At 35.7% G+C, this 16,804-nt stretch overlaps 1 protein-coding gene across 1 annotated transcript; it reads left to right on the top strand.

Moving 5' to 3' along the window:
* The first annotated feature begins 12,570 nt into the window (after positions 1 to 12,570).
* On the top strand, positions 12,571 to 15,888 carry LOC120616943 (methyl-CpG-binding domain protein 3-like 2B). Its single transcript, XM_039880493.1, has 2 exons — positions 12,571 to 12,661; positions 15,252 to 15,888. The coding sequence occupies exons 1-2, from the start codon at positions 12,617 to 12,619 to the stop codon at positions 15,828 to 15,830; spliced, it is 624 nt and encodes a 207-aa protein (XP_039736427.1). The 5' UTR covers positions 12,571 to 12,616; the 3' UTR covers positions 15,831 to 15,888.
* The last annotated feature ends 916 nt before the right edge of the window (positions 15,889 to 16,804 follow it).

Raw genomic sequence — 16,804 nt, forward strand, 5'->3', positions numbered from 1 at the left:
GCATTCTAAGAAAAGCCACAATCTTAAAGAGATTATATGCCAAAACGAAATGCTATCATTAAATATGAGTGAAATATGGATAGATTAATTAAATAAAAAATAAAGTTTTAAAAATCTCTTTTACATGAAGTTATTGAAGGATTTGCAATACCAAAATAAGAGTGTGAACCAAGAAGAAATTCGGGAGCAAAGACACAAGACCCACAACACAACATAAACATGTTTGTGTATCTACAGCATGTTGCTGGAAAAATTAAGTCAATATCCAGGAGCCACCATTAATTCCATGAAAAGAGATTTGACTGAAAATTGCACTTTGAGGATTTTAGAATTTTGTACCATTGTATAAGTAAAGACCTGTATATGGCAGGAGTCAGCCAATTAGTACATGTTTTCTTAAATAAAGCTTAATGGAAAACAGTCATGCTTGATCATATACATATTGTTCATGTCTGCTTTTTTTTACATTACGGTAGCAGAGATGAGTAGTTATAATAGACACCCGATGGCACGTGAAGCCTAACATATTGAGTGTCTTCAGTTTACAAAGTTTGCCCATACATGCTTTAAGGAGTAGATGAATGGTAGTAAAAATATTACACCCCACCCTTCAATGATATGATTAAAATATTAACTCCTCTACTATGTCAATAAGAATTCATTTTTTAATTTGACCAAATATTTTTTAATATTTATATAAATATAAATGTACAGAAAATCAAAGAAAAATGAAAAGTAGAATGAGGAGAAACTTTTTCTACTGGACATTAAGATATATATACCAGAAAAAAGAAACCAGTAAAAATTAGGATAGTGACAAAGTTAGGATGTCCCAGGAGAGCTACATAGTCTCTTCCTTTCAAACTGAGTGTGAAAAAGGAAAACTTTCACCTCGATTTCTCTGTGCAAATGTTAATCTGTACAAGGCTTATCATGAAGAAGACAATGGGGACAATACAGAAAAGTGGAAGAAGCTGTATCCTTGGTGACATCCCTGAACCACAGGATGAGTCAACTGAGACCAACTACATGCTGAAGATCAAGTTTGAATAGATTTGGTCTTATCTGCACCTGAAAGTATTGTACCTTAGTTTTAATTTGGTGTGTCTGAATATTATATCAGAGGACATTAATATGCACAATGACAGCAAAGGTGACAATATTTAATTGTGGTAAATATGAAGAAATGGTGAAAATAAAATGCTAAGTCTGCTTTTTCACCAGATGCAGAGCAGTGTCAGCAATGCCCAGCCCAAGAGTATTAAAACAATGAAGAAATCACTGCTTCTCCAAGGTTGTGACCTTCATGGCCTTTGAAGATTTCTTAGGGATGGCTCTGGCCTGCAGAATTCTATGCTTCTCTGTCATCACAGCTGTGGTTTTGTGGCTCTTTGCGAAGCACTGAGACACCCCCATAGTCAAGGCCAATAACTGGGCTCTCAGCTACATCCTGCTCATTTCCTTCCTCTCGGGCTTCCTCTACTCCTGACTCTTCATTGGCCGTCCCAACAAAGCCTCCTACATTCTCTGAGAGATCACATTTGGAGCTGTATCACTATTGCTGTTCTGGTCAAAACCATTACCAGGATCTGGCATTCAAGGCCATGAAACCAGGAACAATGAAATGCTTGCTGGTGTCAAGAGCTTCTAACTGTGTCTTTCCCATCTGCTCCCTGATCCAACTGATTATCTGTGAGATTTTGCTGGCAACCTCTCCCCCTTTAATTGACATAGGCACACATCCTGAGCCCAGAAACCTCATCATCATTTGCAACAAGGGCTCAGTCACTGCCCTCTAACTGTGTCCTGGGACACCTGGGCTCCTTGGTCATAAGGAGTTTCTCTTTGGCTTTCCTGGCCCAGAACCTACCTGACATTTGGCATGCTGGTGTTCTGCAGTGTCTGAGTTGCCTTCCTCTGCATCTACTACAGCACCAAAGGCAAGATCATGGTGGCCATGGAGATCTTCTCAATCTTGGCTTCCAGCACTGGATTACTAGGCTGCATCTTTAACCCAAAGTGCTACATCGTTCTGATTAAACCTGATAAAAAATCTTCAAAAGGTTTAAGGAATAAAATACATCCCAGGGGAAATAGGCATTCAGGTTCTATCTCATAAGTCTCTCACATTTTTAGGCTTTTGAACAATAGATCACTCAGCTACATAATATTGTATGTTTATTTATTCAGATATTAGAAAACAATGAGAAATGATTTATCTCTGTTTATCAAGATAGTCTTCCCTCTATTTTTAAAATTTCTTGTCTACGACTACCTTCAGCAATAAAGACTCACAAATCAACTTTCTAGCTCAAATTAATGGCTATCCTCAAAGCTTTTGCTATTGAATCTACCCATTTCTTCCATCATTAAGTATACACTAAGCACATCCTCTATTGCTTCAGAAACTCCTCTATTCTGAAAGACTCATTTCATAACTAAGAACTTTTCAGACCATCCTTTATTGTAACTTTTCTGTTTTGTCAAGTGACAGTGCAATTTATATTTGAGTAAAATATCTGTTATATATGCTTTTTACATGTTTTTTTCTCTTTTAGAGGTTTTAAATGTTAATTTTAGCTTTAAAAAATATTCAGTTTTTTTTCTGGAAGCATAAGCTAGCCATTTTTTTAAAGATGTAATATATTCTCCAGTCATTTAAAATCAATTTCCAACTTACTTGAAATGCTAACCTCATCAAATACAAAGCTTCCACTTATACAAGGAATTGTTTCTGGAATCTTGGTATCCCTCTTCAATTTGTTGGGTAATTTTTTCGTGCATGACAAACATTAGAAGATGTTTTGGTATATTACTTTTTCCATATCCTCTCTCATGGTCCCTTTTTTCTCCAAAAATTTCTTATTTAGCTTTGAAAAATTTTTCTTCCCTGTGAATTTGAAAATCAATATCTTCGCTTTTTAAAAACTGTGTTATGGTTCTAACATTATTACATTAAATCAAATACTTGGGTGAAAATTGGCTCTTTGCAATATTGTAATCATTGATAAATATGGTATATCTCTATTTAATCAGGGGTTTTATTCCCTTTCATAATGCTTTATCATTTTTATTTTATTTTCTCTATTACATGTATTAAAATTCATTAATTTATTATTTTTATTATTACCTTCATTCTGACAGCTTTGAGTTATTTTCCTCTTTTTTTTTAATTCTTGAGGTGGAACCTTATATTATTGATTTCAGACATTTTTTCTAATGTAGGTATTTAGTGCTATAAATTCTTTTCCTTAGCCACTATTATTTTCATCGCATTAATTTTGATATGATGTATTTTTATCTTTTTAAATTTTTATCTATTTAAAAATTTTCTTTGCCTTTCTTTGTCCTACCTAACCCTGTCTACAGGGGTTTGTTTCCTTGGGCTGGGAATGCGAGGAGGGATGAGGATGGTGCCCACAGGAAACAGTTTGCTCTTTAAAGGGCTCATCCACCTGAAAAGGAAGAAGGGACCTCTGCTTGGGCCTGAGAACTTGGAGCAAGATGTTGAAATGCCCAAAACATGACGGCTAATGTATGATAATATATGTATAGAGTCTTAGGGGAAGAAGAAAAATGGGAGAGATGAAGGAAATTATTGCTTTTCTTACCAAGTAGGTAATGAAATCTTAAGATCATATCCTAACACTGCCCTTTCTGCAAATGATGGCAGCAGGCAGGGACCAATTCTAAGTAGAGCCAAAGAGAAATAGATTGAGAGTGACAGCAAACCTCAGACAGGACGATTGAAGGTTTGTTAAAATCTCCCCACCACATGGTGTTCCCTATGGGCCCAGTGCCTCTCCCTTTCCTCAAGATCAAAATGTCCAACCTCAGGGGATGCCAGGGTTCAGCTCTCCCATAATGCAACCCACTAACATGCCTGGGCCAGAAATACGCACAGCGATCCCAGTGACAGGAATGGAGATATATAGGCAAGGCAGCTGAAGTTTGGCAGCCAGCATTACTGGATGGAAAACAGCCACAGACACACCAGCAGCCTCTCCCCTCACCCCACCACCCACACCCATCAGGGTTGATTCAGAGGCAGCACAGCACTGTATCTGGCTACTGGGGCATTACTGGGACATCAGGAGTTCTTCAGAGGCTCAGAACCCCATCATTCATCACATTCTCTCATGAGGGTGGAGCCCTAGGACCAAGGCAACCTGGTCAAAGAAGAGACACGCACCTCCCCAGGGTATAAAGAGATTTCTATTTTTATTTATTTTATTTTATTGTATTTTATTGTATTTTATTTTATTTATTTTATTCATTTTATTTTATTTTATATTTTATTTTATTTTATCTTATTTATTTTATTTTATTTTTGCAAATCAGATATCCAGTAGGCCTGAGCAGTGCTGTAGGCTTGTGTGCCACCTACAGGAAGACAAAAGAAAAACCTTCTTATCAATCTGCTAAAGAGAGATCACTCTAAATAGTAATTTAAAAAAAAATTTTTTTTTAAGCAAAGTATATTCCCACAAATGCCTAGGCAGAGAAATAATCTGTCAAATACCATGAACAACCAAGATGACAAAGCAGCTCAGACAAAAAAAAAAAACTCCTGAAAATAAACAAAGATATAGAAAAATGCAATTTAAATGACAGAGAATTCGATTGCAGTTCTGAAAAAAACTCAACCAGAGGCAAGAAAATTCTGATTGACAGTTCAATGAACTCAGAAACAAAATCAGTGAACAGCAGGAATACTTTACCAAAGAGACTGAAATTCTAAAAATAAACCAAATAGAACTTCTGGAGCCAAAGAACTCAATAAAAGAGAGAAAGAATGAAATAGTGAGCTTAGGAAATAGAGCTGACCTGGTTGAGGAAAGAATTAGCGATATCAAAGACAGAAATCTGGAAAGGCACAGATGGAAGAAGAGAGAGACTTGAGAGTGAAAAAAATGAAAGAACTCTACAAGAACTATCTGACTCCATCAGAAAAAACAATATAAGAATAATGGGTATACCAAAAGGAGAAGAAAAGGAGAAGGGAACAGAGAGCTTATTCAAACAAATAGTCAACAAGAATTTCCCAAACCTATGGAAATAATGATTCTTGAATCTAAGAAGCAAACAGAACACCTAATTATCTCAATCCAAAAAGCCCTTCTCCAAGACACACTGTATTAAAACTGTCAAAAATTAATGACAAAGAATTTGCAAGGTAGCCAGAGAAAAGAAGATGGTAACCTGTAAAGGAAATCCCATTAGATTATCATCAGACATTTAAGCAGAAACAAGTTAGGAGGAAGTAGAATCAGATATTCAAACTATTGAAAGAGAGAAATTACCAGACAAGAATAATATATCAAGCAAAGAATTCTCTTTTAGATATGAAGGAGAAATAAAGACTTCCAGACACAGAAGCTGAAGAAATTTTCCACCATAGGCTTGCACTACAGGAAATACTGAAGAAGTAGGGGAGTGGCGGGTCATTCTACCAGAAACAAAAGAAAAAAAAAAAACCTAGGAGTAAGATGACTAACAGACAGAAACAGAAAATTGCAACCCTTGTTAAGAGGAGAGTATTATAAACTTAAATATTACATAATGGTTAAAGGTAAAAAAAAAAAATTAAAGAAGAAGACAATAGCTACTGCAATTCAGAAATGAACTCACAAAAATGACCTTATTACCTAAAGCATTATACAGATTTAATGCAATCCCCATCAAAATCCCATCAGCATTTTTAAAGAAATAGAACAAAAAAGCATCAGATTTGTATGGAAGCACAAAACACCAAAATGCCAAAGCCATCCTGAGAAAAAAGAGACTGGAGGCCTCCCTCTGCCTAACTTCAAATTATACTACAAAGCGACAGTAATAAAAATGGCATGGTATTGGCAGCAAAACAGACACATGGACCAGTGGAACAGAATCAAGAGTTTAGAAGTAAACTCATATTTATATAGACAAATAATTTTTGACAAAAAAGTTAAAAACATACAGTGGAGAAAGGAAAGCGTCTTCAATAAATAGTGCTGGGAAAACTGGAAAGCCACCTGCAAAAGAATGAAACTAGACTGTTGTCTGTCACCACACACCAAAATTAACTCACAATGGATTATTGACCTGAATATAAGACCTGAAACAATAAAATGCATAGAAGAAAACATGGGAACTAAACTCTTGGACCTTGGACTCAAAGAGAAGTTTATGAATTTGACCTCAAACATAAGGGAAGTAAAAGCAAAAATAAATGAAAGCAACTACATCAAACTAAAAAGCTTCTGCTCAGCAAAAGAAATTGTCAACGAGATATTAGAGACAACCATTTGAATGGGCCTAGTATCCAAAATATACAAAGAACTCATACAACTCAACAACAACAACAACAACAACAAAAACGAAATGATCCAATTAAAAAATGGGCAGAGGACCTGAACAGACACTTCTCTCTAGAAGACATACAAATGGCCAACAAATATATGAAAAAATGCTCAACATCACTAGCTATTAGGGAAATGCAAATCAAAACTACAATGAGATACCATCTTACCCCTGTTAGAATAGCTATAATCAACAGGACAAGTAATTACAAATGTTAGAGAGGATGTGGAGAAAAAGGAACCCTCATACACTGCTGGTGGGACTGCAAATTGGTACAGCCGCTATGGAGAACACTATGGAGGTTCCTCAAAAAACTAAGAATTGATTTACTATATGATCCAGCAATCCTTCTACAGGGTATTTACCCCTAAGACTTGAAAACTCATATCAAATATCAAAAGACATTTGCACACCAATGTTCATAGCAGCATATTCATGGTGGCCAGGATATGGAAGCAACTGAAGTATCCTACAATAGATGATTGGATAAAGAAGATGTGGTACATATATACAATGGAATATTATTCAGCCATAAGAAGAGAGAAATACTGCCATTTGTGACAACATGGACCTCGAGATAATCATGCTAAGAGAAATAAGTCAGACAGAACAAGTTGAAAACCACATGATATCACTTATATGTGGGATATAAACCTAAAAGCAACAAACGAACAGGACAAACAAACAGAGACACATGGACATGGACAATCGTCTAGTGGTTACCAGATGACACGGGGGAAGGGGGAGGGGGGAGATAGACAGGGTAAAGGGAATCAAATATGTGGTGACAGAAAGAAATCTAACTATGGGAGGTGAACACACAGTGTAAATATATATACATGCCTTACTGTTAAAATGTACAGCTGAAACTTAATGGATTTTGTTAACTAATGTCACCATAAAAATAAATAAATAACCTCACAGCATAAATATGGATAATTTGAGACAACAAAAATAGAAAAAAGGAGGTAGTAGGTCTGAATCTGCAAAGGGGAATGGAGATAAGACACACAGAGAAGAAAAAATACACTGTACATATGAAACTTTCTTTTACATAAAGATAATCATAACCACACCAAAAAAAAAAAATCCAGAAATGAGACACATAACATAAAACAAGATGGAACAGAAGGAAAAATCATAGAACACCACCAAACTAAAATAACAGACAGAAACACAAGGGCAAAGAAACAATGGAGATACAGAGCTATCAGAAAACGACATAAAATGGCTATAGGAAAACCTCATATTTCAATAATCATTCTAAGTGTAAATGGGCCGAACTCACCAACAAAAAGCAGAGTAGCAGACTGTATCAAAAAATAAACCCCAACTATATGCTGTCTTCAAGATACACATCTCAGATACAAGGACAAATATAGACTCAAGTGAAAGGGTGGAAACTAATACTCCAGGCAAATGACATCCAGTGAAAAGCGGTTGTAGCCATACTTATATCTGATAAAATTGACTTCAAGTTATAAAAGGTAATGAGAGACAAAGATAGACACTTCATAATGATAAAGGAAACAATACATCAAGAATACGTAACACATCAATACAAATGCTCCCAAACAAGGAGCATGAAAATATTTAAAGCGACTGTTAACAGAAGTAAAGGGAGAAACTGACAAAAACACAATTGTAGAGGACTTAAACACCCCACTGTCAGCTATGGATATATCATCCAAACAGAAAATCAATAAGGAAATATCAACCTTAAATAACACATTAGACCAATCAACATAATCGACATGTATAGAGACTTTCGTCCCAGAACACCAGATTATACATTCTTCTCTAGTGCACATGGAACATTCTCGAGGAGAGGCCATATGTTGGGACACAAAACTAGCCTCAACAAATTTAAGACTGAAATCATTCCAAGTATACTCTCCAACCACAACGCTTTGAAACTAGAGATCTACCGCAAAAAGAAAGTGGGAAAAACCAGAAACATGTGGGGATTAAACAAAATACTACTAAAGAACAACTGTGTCAAAGAAGAAATAAAAGAGAGATCAAGAGATATATAGAAACGAATGAAAATACAATGTATCAAAACATTTGGGATATAGCAAAAGCGGTAATAAGAGAAAAGTTCATATCATTACAGGCTTATCTCAAGAAACAAGAAAAATTCCAAATAAACAACCTAACTTTACATTTTAAAAAACTAGAAAAAGAACAAACGAAGCCCAAAGTTGGCAGAAGGAAAGAAATAATAAAAATTAGAGCAGAATTAAATGAAATTGAGAACAAAAAGACAATAGAAAAATTAATGCAACAAAGAGCTGGTTCTTTGGAAAGATCAATAAGATTGACAAACCTCTGGCTAGACTCACTTTTGAGAAAAGACACAAATAAAATCAGAAATGAAAGAGAAGATAGGACAGATAACACAGAAATACAAAAGTATCACAGAAGAATACTGTGCCACCAAATTCAATAACCTAGAAGAAATGGACAAGTTTTTAGAAATATTCAACCTTCCTAGATGGAATCACAAAGAACTGGAAAATCTAAATAGGCCAATCAACAATAAGGAAATTGAAACAACCATCAAAAACCTCTCAAAAAATAAAAGTCCAGGACCAGATGGCTTCAATAGTGAATTCTACCAAATATTCAAAGATGATTTAATACCTTTTCTTCTCAAATTCTTCCAAAAAATTGAAAAAGAGGCAGTACATCCTAACTCATTTTTATGAGGCCAACATTACCTTGATACTAAAATCTAATAAAGATAACATATACAAAAAAAGAAAACCAATATCTCTGATGAATACAGATGCAAAAATCCTAAACAAAATACTAGCAAATCAAGTACAACAATACATTAAAAATATTATACATCATGATCAAGTGGGCTTGAATCCAGGGGCATAAAGATGGGTCAATGTATGATCAATATTATACACCACATAAACAAAATAAAGGATAAAAATCATACGATCATATCAATAGATGTAGAAAACAACATTTGACAAAATAGAGCACCCAATTATGATTAAAGCACTTAAGAAAATGGGTATAGAAGAAAAGTACCTCAACATATAAAGGCCATATATGACAAACCTCAGCTAATATCATACTTAATGGTGAAAAACTAAGAACCTTCTCTCTAAGGAACAAGACAACATTGTCCCCTATCACCATTCTTATTCAATATAGTGTTGAAAGTCTTAGCTAAAGCAATCAATCAGGCGATAGAAATAAAAGACATCCAAATTGGGAATGAAAATCAAATTATCATTCTTTGCAGATGACATGATTCTCTATATTAAAAACCCTAAACATGCCACCAAAAACAACAACAATAACAACAACAACCCTATTAGAATCAATAAACAAGTACAGTAAAGTGTCAGGATACAAAATCAATATACAAAAATCATAGCACTCCTACACACTAACAATAAATTTTCAGAAAAATAAATTTTTAAAAATTTATTTTGCAATTGCAACAACTACAAAATAAAATGCCTACAAATAAACTTAATGAAGCATATGAAGGACCAATACACTGAAAACTATAAGACATTATAGTTTTAATAAAAGAAATTGAAGACACAAAAAGAAATGGAAAGCTATTCCATGTTCATGGATGGAAGAATCAACATAGTTGATAAAATGACCTTATTACCTAAAGCACTATACAGATTTAATGCAATCCTCATCAAAATCTGAATGACATTTTTTAAAGAAATAGGACAAGAAATCATCAGATTTGTATTGAATCACAAAAGACCCCGAATAACCAAAGCAATACTGAAGAAAAAGAACAAGGCCAGACGTATCACTCTGCCTGACTTCAAATTATGCTACCAAGCAACAGTAATCAAAACAGCATGGTATTGGCAGAAAAACAGACTGACAGGCCAATGAAACAGAATTGAGAGTCCAGAAATCAACCCCCAAATACATGGGCAAATAATTTTCAACAAAGGAGCCAAAAACATATGGTGGAGAAAAGAAAGCCTCTTCAAAAAATGATGTTGGGATAATTAGAAAGCCACATGCAAAAGAATAAAACTAGACTGCTAACTGTCACCATACAACAAAATTAACTCAAAATACATCACAGACCTAAATATAAGACTTGAAACAAGAAGTTGCATAGAAGAAAACATAGGTACTAAATTCATGTAAAGAAGATTTTGTGAATTTGACCTGGAAGGCAAGGGAAGTAAAAGCAAAAGTAAATGAATGGAACTATATGAAACGAAATCCTTCTGCAGCGCAAAAGAAACCATCAGCAAAACAAAGAAGCAGCCAACTGAATGGGAGAAGATATTTGCAAACAATATCTCCAAAAAGAAGCTAATATCCAAAATATACAAAGAACTTATACGACTCAACAACAACAACAAAAACAAACAATCTAACTAAAAAATGGGCAGAAGACTTGAAAAGATACCTCTCTAAGAAGACACAAACAGCCAACAGACGTATGAAAAGATGCTCAACTTAAGGAGCTACTGGAGAAATGTGAATTTAAACCACAATGATTGGAAAACAGAATGGAGGTTCCTCAAAAAACTAAGAATTGATCTACTATGTGATCCAGCAATCCCTCTACAGAGTATTTACCCTAAAAACTTGAAAACTCATATCCAAAAACATATTTGCACACCGATGTTCATAGCAGCATATTCATGGTGGCCAGGATATGGAAGCAACTGAAGTATCCTACAATAGATGATTGGATAAAGAAGATGTGGTACATATATACAATGGAATATTATTCAGCCATAAGAAGAGAGAAATACTGCCATTTGTGACAACATGGACCTCGAGATAATCATGCTAAGCGAAATAAGCCAGACAGAAAAAGTTGAAAACCACATGATATCACTTATATGTGGGATATAAACCTAAAAGCAACAAACGAACAGGACAAACAAACAGAGACTCATGGACATGGACTATAGACTAGTGGTTAGCATAGGGTAAAGGGGAAGGGAGAAGGGGGATGGGAGGAGGTAGACAGAATAAAGGGGATCAAATATGTGGTGATGGAAGGTAAATAACTTTGAGTGGAGAACACACAGTGCGTTATACAAATGACGTAATATTGAATGGTACACTTGAAGCCTATATGATTATATTAAACAACATCACCGTAATAAACTTAATAAAAAGGAAAGTAAATAAAAGATAAAAAAATTGATAAGGAAGCCTCACATCAAACAGGAATTCTATACTCAACAGCAATAATGCCCCAAATAAAGCTGTCTTTAAAAAATCTTAAAGTAGAACATTTAATTGTTAGCTGACTTGAACTAGAAAAAAATACGAGTGAGTCATTGAGTCCAAAGGAAAATATTGCCAGGATGAAAACCAGGAATGCAGGAAAGAATTAAGAGGGAAGGAAAACATAATTTATAGATAAATATAAATGAATTTTGTTTTATGAAGCAATTCTTGAAATCTCATGAAGATTAAAATACATGTAGAATTAAAAATCAGGAAGGTTAAAAATAGAACTGAAAGCATTCTAAAGTATTAGCATTTGGGGGAGGTAGTAAAAGTAATTACTTGTATTAGACTATGTTAAATAAAGGACTCATGATGTAATTATCAGTGTAATCGCACAAAGATTTGCACATAATTACAATTAACAAGTTTATTGAGGGAAGGATGGAATAATAAAATATTTAAATCGAAGTTTGAAATAGAGAGTAAAGGAACTTAACTGGTTAGGTCAAAGGGAAGGGAAAGTAAAATGGTTGAAATAATCTAAAATTTATTGGTAACTGGGTGAAATGTAAATATACAAAGTATTAATTTATTTTAATGACTGTGGTATATTCCACAGAATTGTTAATAAATATTTTGTACATTCTTTTATTGACAAACATTTAAATGGTCTCTAATTTTTTCCTATTAAAACAAATTGTATGAAAATTTTCATGCATAGAAACTTGCATTCCTATTTTTATAGAATACAACAATGGGAGAAAAAAATAACATTAAAATGTGAGCGAAACTACAAATACCACCCTCAGCCACAAATGTATTAATTTTAAAAATCTACAACAGTATTAGACAATGTCAATGGCCCCAAATTTTTGAGTTTCTGTGTAAAGACTTGGGAATCTGTCAGATCCCATTGATATGAGAGGGCGTCTCCTCTGAATTATCTACTGATTGGATTATCCACTCCGTTCCTCCATAAAAGGGGAATCAGAGGCAGAAGTCACTGCATTTTCCTTCAAGCAGCAGGCTGTCTGCATCTCAGGAGTGGGGTCAGCAGGACAACTCTGCAGCCATGGGGGAACCTGCATCCACCTGCATTACAAACGGGCCTTTTCTGGTGAGTGCAGCATTCATATTAATAGCAATAGGGTCTATTTGTATACGTTTTCCCTTATGTCTAACCTCTTTAAATTAGCAGACAACAGCTCTTAAAACAAGGTATTGAATTGTATACTTGAAACCTATTTGATTTTATTAACCAATGACACCTCAATAATTTTATTTTTAAAAAAAGTGAAAGGAAAAGAACATGGAAGTCATTTCTTAAGTGTTACTTTGTTAAGTAATGTTCAGCGTATTGTACTTTTTGGTATATGCTTTCTTGGGATAATAGTCTTGACGTTTTTGTTTTGTCTTTGTTTTTTTTGTTTTTTTGTTTTTGTTTTTTTTAACCAACATTATCACTAGAAATTGGAAATAGTATTTGACCCTGCACTATTTAAATTGTTCCCCTCTCTGGAAAATATTTTACCCACAATTTGCTTGGTTGTTTTTTAAAACAAAAATTCAGTTCTGTATTCAAATTTTGTCATCAGTTACCTCTTTCCTAATTTCTTTATCATCAATAATTGTACTTATTTTCTCTGTCTTTATCCCCCCTAACCTCTGATCCTCCATCCCTACCTCTGTCTCTGTCTCTGTGTTGAACTTACTTTTTCTCACATCACTTATATCTAACACTACATTAGACATTAATTGGTCTATTAAATCTTTCCTCTCACCCACATTCAAATCAACAGGGGCAGTTACTGTTAAGTTAAATTCTAAATCTAGGTTTTACTACACAACTTCTAAATCTAGGTTTTATTACACAACTTGGCATAAAATAGATGCTCTGTAACTGGGAGGATCAAATAACTTTCCCTCCGAACTGGAACATCTTTGGTAATGAAAAGGGTAGTATTGACAATTATGGTAGGATAACAAGAATACAATGAGATCTATGGTTTCTCTTTTTAAAAAGGAGTACCTTCTGAAGACAGAAGAGAGGCATTTAAAAAGAAAGGTGCGCTGATTAGGTTTACATTTTAAACAGATTATTCTGACCAGAGTTTTATAATAAGAGAGAGAAAGAATTTGAAATCATAGGCAGTGATATTGTGGCATAATACTCAAGAGATTATATCAATGTGTAATTGTGGTTGAGTGAATTTGTTTGAAATATTTGGAAAGAATTTTTTGTTTAAATAATTTCTTTTAATAAATATAGCTGAGCACATCTAAGGGCAAAGCAATACTGAATATGGCAATATAAAGTATTAAAAAGCCTATGTTAGGATTCTCTTCATGAGTATCCAATTTAGTGAGCAAAATAATGTGAAAGAAATAGATAATACTCATACAAATAAAAATTGGAAAAAATTAACACAAAATGTAATATTAATTTTGATTTTTGGGTCAGGAAAGGTCATTCTGTGGAAATGGTGTTTTGTAGGAAATCTTAAAGATGCCCAAGAATTATTCAAAAGTCGAGAATCTTTACATGAATTCAGGATGGTAAATGGATGACTCGTTGATATGACTGTGGAGTGGCAGGGTGTCCACAATGACATTCAGGTTTAGATAGGATATTTGCACCAATAAGTAACATTAGGAGACATTGAGATAGCAGTGAATTATTTGAGGAACTGGTTGGTTCAGTGTGGCACCTGGTCACTGTCAGTTGAGTCATCAGTATTATCACTGATGTGTTGAGTGGGCAGATGGATACTAGAGTTTCAGGGTTGAAGTCAGATCACACTGCTGCTATGGACATTTCTAGTTCATTGATGGTATTTGAAGCAGGGGACTGGCTGAAGTTGCCTAGAAAGGATGTAGATGCAGAACAAATGTGAGAGCAGGCATGACTTTTAAGAAGCATCAGTTGTGTTAAGTCGAATAGAGGAGCCGAGATTAACAGGAAGGCATACAAGGAGAGAAGAGAGAGAGTCAAGGAAGTAAAAATGGTTATTTACAGTAGAGGTGTTTGTGCAAAAAGAATCTCTGATGGGAATATCATATTCCTGAGTTATTTATGAACAGAGAATATTTGAGTAAGGATGGGACTTGGGTGTGTAAGTGAAAGTGAGTATCTAGGGGTTGAAAGGCACATGATTTTACTAGAGATGAGACACTAAAAGACTGCAGAAACTAGACGACTGTGTGCCCGAAAGCACAGTAAAAAAGAGATGAAGAAAACCCGTAAGCCTTGGGATACAAAGAAACCTGTGATCCTGGTGTGCATATGATGAAGGGGCACCGGCATGTGTATACTTGACATTGAAAAGGATGAGAAGAGGGAAACATCTTCAGAGGAGGATAGTGAAGGGAAATGGTCTGGAACTGACACTGGTAGTGAATTCAAACTTCCTGTCCTTGACTCTTATGTGCTTGGTGTCCCAAGATCTAGTTCTCACTGTATGGTGCCTGTGCCAACAGCATCAGCATCATCTGGGAACAGTGAAAAATGCAAATTTGTGGCCCCACCCCAGGCCTATTTGGGTTGAGATTCAGAAAACTGAGTTTTAGCAACTCTTCAGATGAGGGCGATGCGCAGTGCAATTTGAGACACATTTCGCCAGGGAGAGTGGAGGGTAGAAAATCCAAATGAACCGAAAGTGTTCAGCTCTCATTTTATTCGAATTTCCCATTTCATTTTGTTTTCAAAGGGGAAGCTCATAAGAAATATGATGCCTCAGACGTTAAAAAAGAAAAGAGAAGTCCATTTAGCCAAGACCAAGCGGAGACATCGTGAAAGGTCGGCACTTCCTATGAGGCTGACCAGCTGCATTTTCAAAAGGCGGGTCACAAGGATAACTTCGCATCCTGGCAGTGAGGTCCGGCGTAGGCAATGGGAGGAGACCCTGGAGAAGCCCCAGCAAGTCTGTGCGTACAGGAGACTGCAGGGACTCCAGGCCTGTAGTAGTGAAGGAGAACCTTTAAGTGCTCTGGATATCACAAATGTCATACAAATGATTGCACCGGGTAGTGCACGTGAATCCCGGGACGGTGCCGGTGCTGGGTCTCTACACACCAGCCCCGGGCCCACCGCTGCACGGTCTTCAGGTTGGGCAGAGCTGATCCCAGCAGCAGATCTCTCTCTCCCTCAGTTTCTCTGCGGACAACCTGTCACCCCTGGAGATATCCGGAGACAGACCTGGAAAGTGAAAAAGGCAAGAGAGAGACTGGCTATGGCCTTGAGGGCAGACAGGCTGGCCAGGGAGGCAGAGGGAGCCAGTCGGCAGTGAGAATGTTGTACAAACTGGATGAAAATCAGGAGAAGGTCGTGCTGAAGAAGTTGGGTGGTGTGGTCCTTGGGAAGAGGTCCACCTTGAGACCACCCCCAAGTCTTACCCGCCTCCTTTAGTGTCAATCCTGTTTCTTGCTTGAACTGTGATGCTTAGTTATAAAATTGTACTTTATTAAACTCTTTTGAGAGACGAAAATATGAGTAGATGATTTTGTGAGTGAGAGGTTGGGCTCCATGTGACAAGAAAGGAGATCTTGTCTTCGTACACCTCAATTTCTGTTTACCATGATTTTTATTCACTTCCATAGTAAATTCTGCAGTAGTCACTTAGCCTAAGGAAGTGCTTAGTGTGTTTACGTATAATTCTTATAACACTTACACTCATAGAAAAGGTGACACCTACTCTAAAGAGATTTTTTTAACAGTAAATTAACATGATTTCCTAAAAATCTGATTTTATTAAGCTTGATTTTACATCTCTTGTTTTTCATTTTAGCCAAATGCTAATTAGGACATAAGATATTTTTATATAATTTAATTAGCATATATGCCACCTGTCACATCCTTATCTGGTACCTAAAAATTACCTGGGTTATTTTTTAAATAGTTTTAACCTTAGATTCTTACGAAAACAACGTTGTTTGGGAACATTTTATGTGGAGACACCTTCTTTGGCAGCAGGCTCATCACCTTCACCTGACACTTAGTCCTAAGCCAAGGAAACTTGTCCACCAGCTCACAGCTAAGGATACATTGTAAGTATCCGATCAGCATATGCTGAACAGTTTGATGGGGGTAAATGTCAAATTAGACATGAAATAAGGGGACTCTTTCATTAAGTCAAGACAAAAATGAGTGCTGTGAGTTTGAAAAGATAGGGCATTTTCTGGACTTCCTTGAACTTCGGATAGAGCAGTTCTAGCCAAGGTGGGGAAGGAGGCCTGGTTTCAGAGGGTCAAAGTCTAACAGAGA

Source organism: Pteropus medius, unplaced genomic scaffold (genome assembly GCF_902729225.1).
Source record: "Pteropus medius unplaced genomic scaffold, Ma_sr-lr_union100, whole genome shotgun sequence".
In the NCBI taxonomy this organism is placed as follows: domain Eukaryota; kingdom Metazoa; phylum Chordata; class Mammalia; order Chiroptera; family Pteropodidae; genus Pteropus; species Pteropus medius.

Excerpts from the sequence above, each read along its gene's own strand:
- LOC120616943 (XM_039880493.1), top strand. The coding sequence starts at position 12,617 with ATGGGGGAACCTGCATCCACCTGCATTACAAACGGGCCTTTTCTG. Across the intron at positions 12,662-15,251 it reads TTACAAACGGGCCTTTTCTG|GGGAAGCTCATAAGAAATAT; the intron begins GTGAGTGCAGCA and ends TTGTTTTCAAAG.